Genomic DNA, 14,934 nt, shown 5'->3' on the forward strand with positions numbered 1-14,934 from the left:
CTCTTTCATCAATTCAACAAATTTTATACCAAAATTTTGCATCAAAAACTTTTCACTTTCTCTATTTCAAAGCATTACTAACCGCTTGCGTTATCTAAATTGTGCTATTTACTTAAGCTTATTGCCGAAAATCCAGCTTAATCTTATCTGTAAATATAATAAATATATCAAAATTTAGCAAACCAATATTTGGAAACAACAAAACAAGAGAGACACTCACACGCACACATGCAAGCATATGTACACACAGATGTGGAGGCTGGACAGCAGCGCAAAAATTAGCAAATCAAAGCACCTGCTGGCATATACACATACACACATGTATATGCTTGCACTCTGACCGAACAACCGAAATTCATTTAAAAAAAATTGAATTGAAAAAGAGTAAAAATTAACAATAAATGTAAATTATTTGTTTTGGTGAAAAAATGTCAGCATAAATATTTACATGCACTGTGCAACTTGAAATATGACTGTGATTGTGAAGTAGGTAAATAAATATATGTTGATATTAAAAAATTATGGGTTTTGAGCATAGTGACTATATAAAATCGTATGTTGAAGCAATTAAACGCAGATTCCTACTTTTCCTCTGGGCAGTTGATGGTTTGTGTTTTCGACCTAGAAGTTGTGTTGAAGTTGAGAAATATCATAAATTCTTAAACCATGTCACATGTTGACATGCACTGCATGAAATTTACAATACAATTCAGCTGCAAACCATTTGTGATTAAAGAAGTCAACCCTGGGATGTCACTTGAGTGAAGAAATTCACAGAATGATACACTTTTTTTAAGTCAATGTGAAGAACATTATACATACATACATATGTACGTATGTAAGTTATGTGTGTGCGTACTTAATTCCAAGCACATGAGTCAATTGTTTTTGCAGATGTCACAGTGGAGGTATTTTTTTGCTATACTTACTGTAAATAAGCAGGTGAGTCAGGTGGGTGAAGAGGTCAAATGTGATAAATATTGTAAATATTTTTAATTTTTTTTTAAGAAAGTAAATAAAAAATTTATGAATAAATTTATATATATATTAATTTTTCAAAAATTAAATAAAAAATAGATCATCAGATTTTTATTTTTTTAAGTTAAAATTTTTCAAAAAAAATATTTATAAATGTTACAATTTTTAAGTTATTGAGTTTGCAAAATAAAAATTATATTAAAAAAAATGTACTATGTAAACTACAATAAATTCAAATCATTTCAAAAATTTTGAAAAAAGTAATAATAATTTTCATAATTAATTAAAAAAATTATATTAGTTTTTCAAAAATTATTTATAAATTAGTTTAAAAAACTTAATAAAACAATTACAAAACAAAAGAAATGTATTTTTAATAAATTAAAGTTATTTTCAATATAAAAAAGCTAAAATTTAGACATTAATTTTTTATACTTTATAAATAATTTAAAGAAATACATTGAAAAAAGTCTATAAATTTCAAAGTATTATATATCTTTAATTTTTTAAATTAATTATAAATGAATTCTGCAATTTTTTTAGTTATTAATTTTTCAAAAATTAAATAAAAAATATATTAATATATTTTAATTATTTATTTATTATTTAAAAAATGCTTGATGGATTTTCCAAAAATAATTTTAAAAGTTTTTTTAAATAATTAATAAAAAATAAATTTTAAAAAATTAATTAATTAACTTTTCTTAAGATATATATATGAAAAAAATACAAAAATTAAATAAAAATATTAGTAGTAAATTTTTAATTCTTTTAAACAATTTATGAAAATAATTTCCAAACATCTACTCAAAACCTTAATAACCGTTATAATTCATGCATTTCGCAATATTTTATGAAACTTCCATTAACCATAAATTACTTATATTTCCTCACATGTATGTTTAATGCAATTAACTCGCATAAATTAATAATATTAACAAATTTGTTTAAGCAACATATTTACTATAAAAGCGCACATATTTGTGCGTTTGGCAATAAAAAACTCGCCTTCTCACAAATATGCTATCTATAGATAAACTCTACAACAACTCACTCTGCACACACACCTGCATCTGTACAACTGTATTTGTTTATTAGTCTTTTAATAATTCTTTCAAGCCATTATCTGCAGTATTTGCTTTTTGTTTTTGTTGCTTGCTGTTGGCTGCTGGCTACCGTGCAATAATTGTCTTATATCTTTTGTGTGTCTACATGGCGCATAAATAGCTTTGTTGCGCACATATTTAACTTAAGATTTAATTTGTTTCTATTTGTATTACGTTTGTTTTTTGATTTTTCTTTACTTGTATTTACCTATTTATTAACTTGGAATTTTCGTGCAAACAAATTTAAGCTTGCGGCCACATATTTATTTAGAAATATATATGTTGGTTTTCCTGTTTGACAAAAACAAAAAGCTGCGGCGTAGTTAGGCGCACATACACGTGGGTAAATATATGTATGTGAATATGTATTTATTTATTAATTGTGTGCCTTTTGTGTTGCAACTGTACGGTTAATGCAAATAAAATAGAAAAAATTTCTAATTATATTTTTCAAATATTATTATTAGCAAACTAAATGATGCAGTCGATGAAAGGAAAATGTGAACTTCATATGGTTTTTATTAATAACATTACTCATTTAAATAAGTAACACTAAAGCTCTTGGATGGTTCCATGGAAGCTGTTAAACAAGGTTTAAAAAATCAGAATATCTTGATTTTAATTTATTAATATTGCTTCTAAAATAACACCAATGCCTGACTAGGCCCCATGACTAATTCAAGCATTGTCCTAAATTGCAAGAAGGCACTGAATTCACTAGAAGCGAAAAGAAAGAAGAACATGAGTCGAAAATGGCACAGATAGTGCTAATTCAGCCCGAACTATAACAGGGCAGCACTCCAACCTACCTACCTATCTGACTCGGCAAGACTTCATATAAGATTACGAACTTTTTCTTCAACCGGAGACCGGTAAATCTATAATCCCTTTTCAAGATCACCTTTGATTCAAATATGGAATCCTCTAAGCTCTAAACTAAAAATCGATCAAAATTTATTGACATAATTTTTTTCAAAAATTTCAGAACAGATGGTAAATTCGGAAACTTTTATTTAAATATCTTCAGAAATCAATAGAGTTAACGATAAATATTTCTCGTATTTATTTTGAACTTATTTCGCCTTAAAAAGACTCAGCTTGATTGTCGCTTTGAGGCGCAAACCTGTATAGGTAAGAATCCAAGCATTTATTTTCACTTTAATGTCGTCTCAACTTACAACTGCAGTGACTTCTTACACTTGTCATGCACTTATTACAGCCACCTTTACTGCTGACCACCAACAGTAGCCATCAACCAGTTAAGTGGAAGCGCAATGTAAGTGTCTGCCGACGCAAGTCACAAATTATAAGGAATTCACCACTTTTACATTACATTTAAATACGAGCATGAAGCTCAAATTTCCTTTTGGCTCGTGTGCATGGACCTTGTTTTGTGTGGTCTTAGGCTTTTCAACGAATTGGCAGCTTAAAAGTGGCACTTACAAGCTTAATGTAATTGGTATTGTAATACTTAATGGTTGAATAGCTTATTCCACTTTGATTGTGCTATAAAGAATTCTAAGAAATTTTGAAAGCGCGAGGAAAGTGACAATGATTGGTAATACAAGTAAGTCAACTATTGGAAACATAATGCATCTCTTTTTAGTAGATCTCATACATACATATATACGTATGTACATATGTATTTGAATTTTCTTTTCTATTTTCTTGCTTTCCTTCTTAATTCACTCCAACCATTGCATTTTATTGTTAATAATAGTAGCCTATCACGCAGTATGTCTGATTAATTCATAAGCCGTTTGCTGTAAATCGATTTTTTGTTGGTCTAATTATTTTACACTTGTTAGAAACGCAACAAAAATACCAAAAAAAAAAATATTTATTTAAAAAAACAGATCTCGAGAAGTAACTGACTAAGGTGTGATTTTACTTGTTTGAATTGAATTTAATTGAGTGTAGAGGGCGTCGAACGTAGCAAAAACAACAAAAATGCCGTTCATTAAGATATAATGCAAAAAATAATTAATACGAAATAATTATTTTTACATATGAATTGTTCATAGAATAATTACGCCTAAGCAAATATCATTACACAAACAAAACAACTGTCAGTTCATTTTGAAGTGAAAAAGGCGGAACTTGATGAATCTATTTATATATTACATGCATTTTTATATACAACAGATTCCCAGACGATTTTGTTCAATTTATGTAGAGCTTATCAACGACATTAGAGAGGGTCGTAATATTAAGAGAAGAAGATTTTTTGACGATTATCTTTTTTCGCTCATTTGGAACTTAGAATTTACTCCAAAAGTTAACAGAAAGTGTCTGGCGTAACCAGAAAGCCTCGAAGATTTAAGAAAAACTTTATTTTCTTTAAATCTGGAAGAATTTATTGGACGAAATCTGCCAGAAGGCTCTAACAAGTATAAATTATTTGTATGCAAGTATATAATAACAAGTACAAAACCATAAAAAATACGAACAAATTAAAAAAAACAATAATTTACATAATTTTTCAATTAAAAACTAATTTACTCAAATGCACTCCCTACAAGTGACCCGCCCTAATGTACATTTTCATTTGCTTCCAATGTGAATTTACTAACAGTGTAAAATATATGAACAAGGCAACACACTAGCTGCCTCTAATTGCTATACAGTTGTTGTTTTTGTTGTTGGCACTCATCTTCTACGGGTTTTCCACAACAAAACTATTTGCATTTGTATTTGCTTTTTACTCAATCTGAATTAAATGAGTTATTAGCACGCTAAATTTAATTAAGTTACCACGGTAATGCCAGATAAATAATTGAAGGCGTCGACGTCGAACTTGGAATATGTAAGAGGTACAGAGATACACATATGAAATATATGCATACATACCACATATGACTTTATACAAATTTAGGGACCAGAACTATGTTTAATTTATGGCAAAGTCGAACATTTCGGAAGGCGATATGTGTTTACTTATAAAAAAGTGTATACGCAGGTGATTTATTATTTAGTAGGAGTAAAGACGTGCTGCTTATGCCACATCTAAGAAATCTTCTCTAAGGATTATCCTGCAGACGCAATTCAAATTGATTGAAATGTTCTTAATTTCTTTAATAATACTGTTACTTAGTTATAAAACTTCAAAATTATAGCGTTCAGAAAATATTCTCTTAAAAGCTTCTATCTTCGAATTTCAAGTTTGGAATCTTACCTTAAAACCGATTGTTTGTAACATAAGACCGATATTTAAACCGGTATTTATGAATAATACAATAAATGAAAAATCAGCTCCCTTTACCCAACAATATTAATTAAGAATTTATTTACAGACCAACACCATCCATTGATCCAACAAGAGATCTCAGCATAATTGCTAATAACTTCAGAACGAGTTTAATATTTGACTCGAAATTGCCGAAACATATTTTTAGACAATTGTTTAAGCGAAATAAACAAAATAAATTATTATAGAACAAAAGCTTGCCTTTGTTTTGTAAGACAAACATAATGGATTAGCCCATATAAAAAAAATTCTAATAAAATTGGGTAAAGTTAGAATATTCTTAGCAACAGCATTCATTATGATAAAGTGATCTCGAAATTCAGAAAGGAGGTTAAAAAATTATACCTTTATAAAAATAGGTCTGGACCTCTCGATCATTACTACTTCATTACTACTATCATAAAGTATAAATACTGGGCCAAATGAGAAATAAGAATGCTAAAAAATTGTAATATAATTAATCGGACTGCTTCGTCCTTAACAAAATCCACTTTCGTCAATTTCACTTGAGATAATATCAATAAGACTTGTAAAGTTGTCTCATTTAATGCAATTTATTCCACTGCGGTTTATATAGCAGATTCTCATATAACTATTTATGTAAAGCCACCAACAAGAACCCCCATGTATAGAGTGGCTCAAACACTCTTCAATGCGAGTAAACGCCGCTTTGTCTGGCAGTTCGAAGTACAAGAAGCTGTAAGCCAAGATCAGAAACCGCAAGAATGTAAACGTCATTTAAGCAACGTGGTTAACATGCTGTCTCGTGGCATCCCTCACACCGCAGTAATTGCAGATATTTCTATCTATATCTATAGTATAAGCAACCCACACAACCTGCTCGCTGTAATCCAATGTAAAGCTAAATAATGAAAGCCGACTGATTGCCACAACTGTCACTGGCGATCAACGCGAAGAATTGGCTTGAAGAAACGACAAGCAAAAGCTAGAATAGAGATCATGAAATCGATTAAGATTTCACATTTCATTTGCAATTTGTGAGATGACGAGTGGAAGTTGGCAATAAGAGATATGTGCAGACCAACACTTGGATGTCTTTATCACGCATTGGAGGGCCAATGAGGTAGAGTGACAGTTGAAGGTGAAAGGAGAGGAGAACGAAACGTTTTGCGGTTTAACTGTCAGGATTTGACACAAATGGCCGCACAGAAGATTGGTGAAAATCACGCAAGAAGTATTTTGTGCTGGCAAATAATCTATTTGTTTATTAGGGTGGGGTGATAAATTATTTTTTTATATATATTAAGATTTTTTTAATTTTGAATAAATTTAATTTTTAATAATTTTGTGTTCAATAATAAAATTTAATTGATTAATATTAGCAATTAAAAGAATTTATCAAAAAATATTTTTGACTTTTATTAAAAAAAATCTATCCCAAACGCAACCACCCTATTGCTGCACGTCAAAATCGCCTACAGCACCGGCGTAGGTGGACAGCAAATTGTTTGTAATGCAATGTAAAGTTGACAGCAATTTGACAGTTACCATTCGTTGTCAACCTCAATTTGGGTCAGTCGCGTGTAAGCGGCAGACAGGCCCTTTGATGGACAAACAAAACAAGGAGAAGCCGGTATAAAAGCATAACTGGACGTTGAAATATACGTAAATTAAATTATAGGCTTAAGATAATAAAAACAAAAACAAAAAAAAAAATTAGAAACCAAAAAATAACTGCTGTGTAAGGAAACTGAAAAAAATTGCTAACCAACTGCCACTTGAGGTTTCTGAAAGGTAAATTGGGGGAAAGGGATATGTTGGTTTAGAGGATAATTTTTTTCAAGGTTGCCAAAATTTTTACTTTTCTTTTTTTTCACAGAGCAATGTTTTATAAAATCATAAACATTTGTATGTAGGTTTTTGAAAAATGACTTGCGCAAGAGTGTTTTAGAGTGATTGTAAAAATATGTGCATTAATTGTGTAATATTTATGTATGTGCAAAGGTTAGTAAGATAAGACCTTTTTGTTATTTTATTATATATATCATTTATATAAAAATATTATTAAAATATTAAAGGCTTCTAAGTCAAATAATATAAAAAATAATTTTTCATATAATTTGGAACGCTCTGACAAAATGTTCTTTATAGCACAAACGAGTTTTAATAACTACAAGATTGTATAATAATGCAGCTCGGAAGACTCCAAACTCTCCTCTTTGTGAATTCAATGAATTTTATATATTTTATTTATACTGGGTAGAACAATTTTTAATAAAGTTGAAACTGAGTGGGATTATATCAAGATTAAAGATATTCTTAAAATATCACGATAAGCTCTTCTAGGCTCCTATCCGATCCAACATTTCGACCACAGCATAATTTATGGGTGATTCTGTTCTAAAAATGAACTAAATCGGATCGTGTATATGATTTTTCGAAATATTTTGAACTAAGCGCCATCTATGGTCCGAATATAGAGTTTCATGAAATAAATTTTGATTCGAATATGAATTTTTTTTAGAATGCTCTCATGTAACTAATCTGACGATTTAACTATGTCAAAACTAGAAATATCTGTAAGACCTTCACTTAATAAGCATTTCGACAATATTATTGGCCAATTTATATGTATTTTATATATACGAATATCGGGATTTAATCAATAAATCTAGTCAGAAAACATATGCATTTCTTCAGAATTTGATATTGATAAAATTTATCGTAAGATACTTCGTATAGAATCAAAATAAATGTTCTAGAAACATAAAAAAAATCGACAAAAAAATTGGATTACTCATTATTCATACTCACTGGTTAAACCAGATTATGAATAAAAAATCAAAAATTACGGTACCCATGTATTTAAACTATATCTGGTAGCTCCAGTTCTGCTTCGGATTTTCAAAAACTCTCCACTAAATTTGTTATCTCATTAAAAAACACGAAATCGACTAAAAAATTCTTATTTAATTAATATTTCCTCAACACTAAAAAAATTTGCTCTTAAACACAGATTATACTCAAAACCCTCACATCGCACTTTCTCACCGGTTGGTAGACCAAAAATAAGAAATATTTATGGAATTTACAATAGCATTTTTCAAAAACACATTATTGCATATTTTCATAAAAAAAAACACCAAACCCGTCAAAATTCCATTTAAACGCGATTATTACAGAAACAGTTATTTAGTTATTTAGTACATGTTGTTATGACAGTTATGCGCCTTTTCCCCTCATATTTCACACCCTCCTTCACAGTTTCCTCTAGGATAAAACTGTTTCATTAACCATTGTTGTTGCTGTCGTTTTTCATTTCATTCATATTCTACAGTTATTTTCTAATTAGCTGCTCAATGTACAAGTAATTTAATATTTTTTCCTCGCTCTAAAAACGCTCAAGTGCAGTCACATGTTCTTTTTTTCATTCCATCTACTACATAACACTTTGTTGTTGTGCTTATTGTAATTATTTTTTTCGCATTGACTAATAATTTGATATTGGAATTCTTTTGTTCATTATTTCGTTTTTGCATTTTTTTTCATTTATGTTCATTATTTTTACGTTTGTAAGGAAGGGATATGTTTATGTGTTATTTTGTTTTTACCTCTCAGGTGGCTTGATCGATAAGCATCTGCAATTAAAAAAGAGAAAAGAGAAAAAAGTAATGTATTGACCGAGTTTTCATATAAGAAAAATATGTATGTACTTGAGAGTTTATTACATATTATTACAGCTACAAATACAAATTTGAGTACAGATATAGGGTGGTTGTTTGGTATGTAAGTATGTAAAATTTGTATTTTTGTACATATGTGTGTATTTAATGTATTTATGTTCAAATGTATGGCATGTTGATATGAATATTGTTGTTGTTGACTAAATATTTTTTTAATTTTTTCAATTTTTGGTATAAACATTATATTATTTTATTTACTTTGAGCTCTAAACTTGTTTCTCAAATTTTATCGAGTAACCTACCTTTTATACTCCCGAGAACCCACAAATTTGTAATAAAGCCAGAAGAAATTTACCAGCCAACTAATAGATGACCTTTTGTGGATAGTTTTACAAGTTTAGACACAAGAACAGTTGCCACCTTTTATCAATTTCTTACGAATAGTTATACAAGGTCTTAGCTTAGTAAAGGACACGAATTTATGACAAAGAACTTTTGTTATCTCACTATTTCGATATTCCAAAGCTGCTTGCGAACAGTTATATCACAACATGTCGATCATAAGAATAAATAAAGTCCACAAACGGGTTTATAATAAGGTATTTATTTTATCGGAGTAAAATAAACTAAACAAGGAGGATAGGGGACCAATAAATTCTTAAAGTCTTTAACCAGTGCCCATCCCAACTTCTCCCAAGACAAGGATCCTAAGGCACAATTATTCATGACTCTGTAATATGGATTGATAGTCACTGACTCTTGAATTTTTTTCGCATGTAAAGCTTTCTGAGTCAAAAAGAATTATACTTTAGTCACCAATTACTTAACATTTATAGAATTAGCAGTTATTGATATGTCAGATATTTGTTTATTAAGAGGTTGCACTGCGCTTCAAAATGGCCTCTTTTTACTGTGTACAACATCTTAAAAAATCAACAATTTAAAATCGATCCGAGATATAGTTTTAGATATGCGTTTTTCTCAAAACTGTGGTTTCAAAGTCGATTATTAAGATTTCTAGAGAACCACTCAACCTGCTTTGATTAAAAACAGGCCTTCGAAATAAAATTTACGAGGACATAGACCAATGATTTTTTTTTCAATTACAACTAAAAAAAATTTTACGCGCAATTTTAGTCGAGAACCCAGTTTTCAATTTTTGCTTTTTTCCTTCGCCCAGGTTCTAATTGAAGGTCTTAACTAACCACGTATTTTTTTATTTTTACTTCAAATGATCCTACAAGGAATTATGCTGTCAACGCGGAACTGAGAGCTTATTGGATCGCAGCGTTCTTAATATTTTTAGTAAAAAATTTCAGTAATACCTAATTAAATATTTAATATTTAATCTATAAAAAATCAATGACCTAACCCTATTTTTGCATTTTCCAAAGTAAAGAATTTACTGTATAATTTTTAATTTTTTTCTAAAATAAAGTATATCAGTCCTAGTTCAAAAATTTAAAGAAAGTTTTATTTTCAACAATTGAAAATTTTAGGCAGCAGTTTAACACTCGCTATAATATCTCCTTAAACAGACTTCAACCTGCAAATATTGTTAATAATATGTTAAACACCAACATTCATACTACATTTACACCGTCAGTTAAATGCTTATAAACTGCATTTGCAGCAAAAGAAAATTGCAAATACTAGAGGTGCAGATCGATCAGTCATAACAGAAGTGGTAAACTGTTGACAGGCAGACTTAAATATTGGCTAAGCGGAGGGAGAGCGCCGACTACAAAGGACGCAAATGTGAAGCTGATGCGAAATTGTTTTTTTTTTTTTACCGCAAACATTTGTAATAACTGCATGCAAATGTACAGATGTAAGTACATGTGTACGCATTACTGCTGCCGAACATTAAAAATACAATATTTACATGTGAGCCGGCATGCTTTGCGTAGACACATGTGTTATTGTTTTTGTATTATTATTGTTTTTTCTTTGCCATTGCGCCCCACTGCGTCCAGCACGATTGCGGCGTGTTTCCAAACGGACAGCAAGCACGACCCAACAACGACGGCCAAAAGGTTCGTTCGAACCGTACGTTGCAAACGAAAGGGTAATTATAACCTACAACACTGGCCGGTGCTTTGCGAACATATTCGTTACTCGTAATATTACAGCGCATACACATATGTACATACATACAGACACACGCACGAAATTTTTGCAATACATTTTGCCGGCTTTTGTACTATTTTTCTACCCTGCTCCAAAAATATATTTGCAATACGGGGTTTTCGAGCGCTGTCAAGTTGTTTTGCGAGCCTTCATTTGGGGATGCACTGAATTATTAACACACTTATGCATGCACATGTACGAGTACATGGGTAGCGACCCCTTTGTCCCCTTAAACTGTTTAAAACCATTTTTTGTTGTTTCGTGTATGTTCTTACTAAAAGCCAATTTAGTTGCCTTAGTTGTTGTAATGAAATTAACCAATGTGTTTTTTAGTTAAAGGGGTCTATCCATCTGTATCTGTCTGTCTGTCTATTCTATTTGCGATGAGTGCGCTCTGCAGTTAATGTTGCGGCTCACCATAGTTAAGTGGCTGCTATCAAAAGTTGGTTGGCCAAATGAAGTGCCGAGTGAGGATAGAGTTGGTGTGGTTAGGTGGTGGTGTCATGCAGTTAGAATTGATAGATGGTGAAAATGGTCATTTAAAGGTTATTTTCATGATGATTTGAATTGGAAATTCGAGAGATTTGATTTTATTTAGAGAATCTGTAATATGTACCAATTCTATTAATGCTCTATAATGCGGCAATTATTAGAAAATCTCTCGTTTGATATTCATGCTAATATGGAGAGTAGAAATGGAAATGTTTATTAATTTTTTTGGCCACTTACTTGAAACAAATTATCACACCTAATTATGGATGGTGAATTATTCCAGAGGCTTTATAATTGAAATGAGTTTGATCACAAGGAATCAAATAGGTTTATTCTAACACAAATGTAAAAGATCTTCAAAGTCTTATAAAAACGGTCTTAAAACGATTTCACGCACGAAGCAAAATAATATTTTTTCGATATTCTTACAACGAGTTCGGTAAACGTTGTTTAACAACCTGAACCAGGTTGGTTGCGAGATTTATTATAAGAAGAGTGGAACCCAGGAGATCCGTTGAAGTTGCTCGCAAAAATATGCCACGGCAGTAAGAGTTCTTACTACACGCTGTAATAGACTTACGTTCAGAGAGACCAAGAACCCACAAATTGACAAAACTGTATGGAGAAAAGCTAGTTGACGACGTTTAGTCACTTTCTAATCCATTTACAGATTTTGTAAGAAAAAAAAACATGTCGCTAGTCATATCTTCGGGGAACTGAGCGATTTCAAGGGTATATATATTAACAGCCTCAGCAATATTGTGACAGGCTCAAATGACGGTGGTTTTTAAGGGTCTCTTAATATACATATATACGTAAAAGTCTTTTGACATCAAAATGAAACAACATTTCAGCTGTTCAAGTGGGATTCTTCATGACACTTGTCGCAAGGAGCAGCCTCTGAACTTAAACCTAATTCAGGACATTAATTAAACCAAAAGGCAATGTTCTAACAATTTTTATTTAAATGCATTCGTATATAGACAATATTATATATTGCACTTGTTCCTGTTTCTTCTGCAAGGCGCATAGGGCGACAGAATACATAAAAAATTATTACCCAAGTTAACAGTTTTCATAAATAAGAACAAGAAGAAGATATTATAGTGCGCAAGAGAGTATTAAAGCATTGAGATTTCCATGATGGCTTCTATTTAGCTTCTAATGCGATATAAACTATCTTTTCTATAAAAAATCAGTTTTCTTTAATAACTAATGAACCAATTTAAAAAATATTCTCTCTCTTCTATGATAAAAACTATTATATCAGAATTTTAAAATCACTACTCCAAAATATCAGACTCCTATACCTTTAAACAGTCTTATTTGCTATAGAACGGCTCTTGAACAGAAAAAGCGCAAGCCACGCATTATTCCAGAATGCGAAGCAAATAAATGCAGTTAAATTCTACAACACACATGACATATGCAAATATACAGACATACATACAAGCATAGGTACTTATAAATGAAATTTGAACTGCATAAGAAATTTTCTCATTTCCTGTTTCCGCTTTGTTAGAAATGAAAATGCGAATCAATAAAAAACAACAACATTTACACACAGCCATAACAAAAACAAAACAACAACCAAATAGGCGTGGTGCTCACACAATTGCGTGCGATAAGCAAATCAAAGCAAATAGAGACGAGTTGAGTTGAGAACTGCAATGAGTGCTATGCCAAACAACTTTAATTATATTTTTATATTTACCTACACTGCTATGTCACACACGCACACATACACACTGACAATCGCACACATGTGATGTGATATTTAAATGGCAAGCGCAAACCAATTGCAAGCAAGTCTTCAAATGTCAAAGTATGCAATTGCCTATGAGCAAAGCGACAGCCACACACACACATACATATGTACATACAAACAAGCATTGTAAGTTCTTTGGAAACACGCCCTAATATAGGCGAGATTTATGCAGGCACAGAGTGAGTGTGAGTGAAGCTTGCTTGCTAAATAACAATGCTTGACATACATATTTATATATGTTAGTGTGTATGTACATATGTATTATGCCAGGTAATCACAAAAGTTTTTCGATCGCTTGGTTGGACACTCTCGTTCGCGATGACATTCAACGGAAATACGCAATGCAAACGTATTTACTAGGCATGCCACCATTCTTCGTCACACACAAATGCACTTTAGCATGTGTGTGTGTGTATTTTTGTTGTTTAGCCTTTTAGTTTGCGCAATCAGTGCAATAAAATGTTACTCCTATTTTACAACTGTAATTTTAGTTTGTAAGGCCATGTAACTGACATGCGTGCGCTGTCAACTGTTTTTCCGGTTGAAAACTTTGTAATGCCTACTTTTACTACGTCATTAGTATTAGACTACACACATATTTAGAACAGAACTGAGGAACTTTTGTTTTAAGGCAGTGTACCTCTATATTTATACTAGTGCTATTATACAAGTAGTTAAGAAATGTATTGCTTTAAAATTTCGTTATTCTAGAAATTATTAAATAATATTAAAGATCAATTTATTATTTTTATACCTTGTAAACAACAAAGTATACAAAAAATATTTGGAAAGATTTGTCTAATTATGCGTCTTGAGTGGAATTTTTATCATATCACCCGATACTCAAGTATTTCACGAAATTATCAGAAAATATCTTGGTCCACTTGCTCTAGAGCTGCTGGACATACAAACTTCACGTGAGCTCGCCAAACGCTGGGAAACAAGCGGCTCCGGTGTAGTTGCGAGCTCTTTTTGACCCGGTGTGGGCCGAAAGCGGTGCTTCCAACTGCTTTTTCTAAGGAAAATTCATCTCGGATACCATCCAATTGTACACATATGTTGTGATTAGGGATCTTTCCAGACGCAAGTTGCCAAGTCTGTTTGGAGGAAGGCGAGAAGGAATTATCTAAACACTTCCTCCTACAATGTGCAGCAATCGCCAGACTGAAGTTAAAACACCTCGTTGGGCGGACCTCGCGAATTGACTTGAATTGACATAAGCCGAGTCCAAGCGCTTTGTCAAGGGACTCTGATCCGTTCTGAGCTGCCTAAGTGTAATTATCTATAGTCGCGGAGATCTGCTCCTTGACCTAACCTCACCTAACCGTAATTTCTACTGGAGAGTTTTACTTTAATATTGATCAGTTGATCTCTAAGTATCCTCAATATTACTGAGATATTACCAGGGATTAGCTGTGACCAACTGATGGCCAAAGTTTAATAAGACATATGTAGTTACGCGAGTCCTCAGGCTGATCAAATCACAGGACTAGTCCAAAGACGAACTAATAGTCGTTAGAATGACAACCGAAATTACAAGAATGCTGGTCCCAAACGGAATGAAAATCT

At 31.5% G+C, this 14,934-nt stretch overlaps 1 protein-coding gene across 12 annotated transcripts in view; it reads right to left on the bottom strand.

The window, feature by feature from the left end:
* LOC105215083 (uncharacterized) overlaps window positions 1-14,934 on the bottom strand; it is a 57,106-nt gene that overhangs the window by 23,860 nt on the left and 18,312 nt on the right. For 9 of the 12 annotated variants that reach the window (XM_029042167.2, XM_029042168.2, XM_054227090.1 and 6 more), the window contains exon 3: window positions 8,904-8,930. The exons of the other annotated variants lie outside the window; for them this stretch is intronic. In XM_029042167.2, coding sequence (XP_028898000.1) covers window positions 8,904-8,930 — 27 coding nt within the window. The remainder of the gene's footprint in view (window positions 1-8,903; window positions 8,931-14,934) is intronic. 12 annotated transcript variants of the gene reach the window in all.

Source organism: Zeugodacus cucurbitae, chromosome 3 (genome assembly GCF_028554725.1).
Source record: "Zeugodacus cucurbitae isolate PBARC_wt_2022May chromosome 3, idZeuCucr1.2, whole genome shotgun sequence".
Taxonomy (NCBI): Eukaryota; Metazoa; Arthropoda; class Insecta; order Diptera; family Tephritidae; genus Zeugodacus; species Zeugodacus cucurbitae.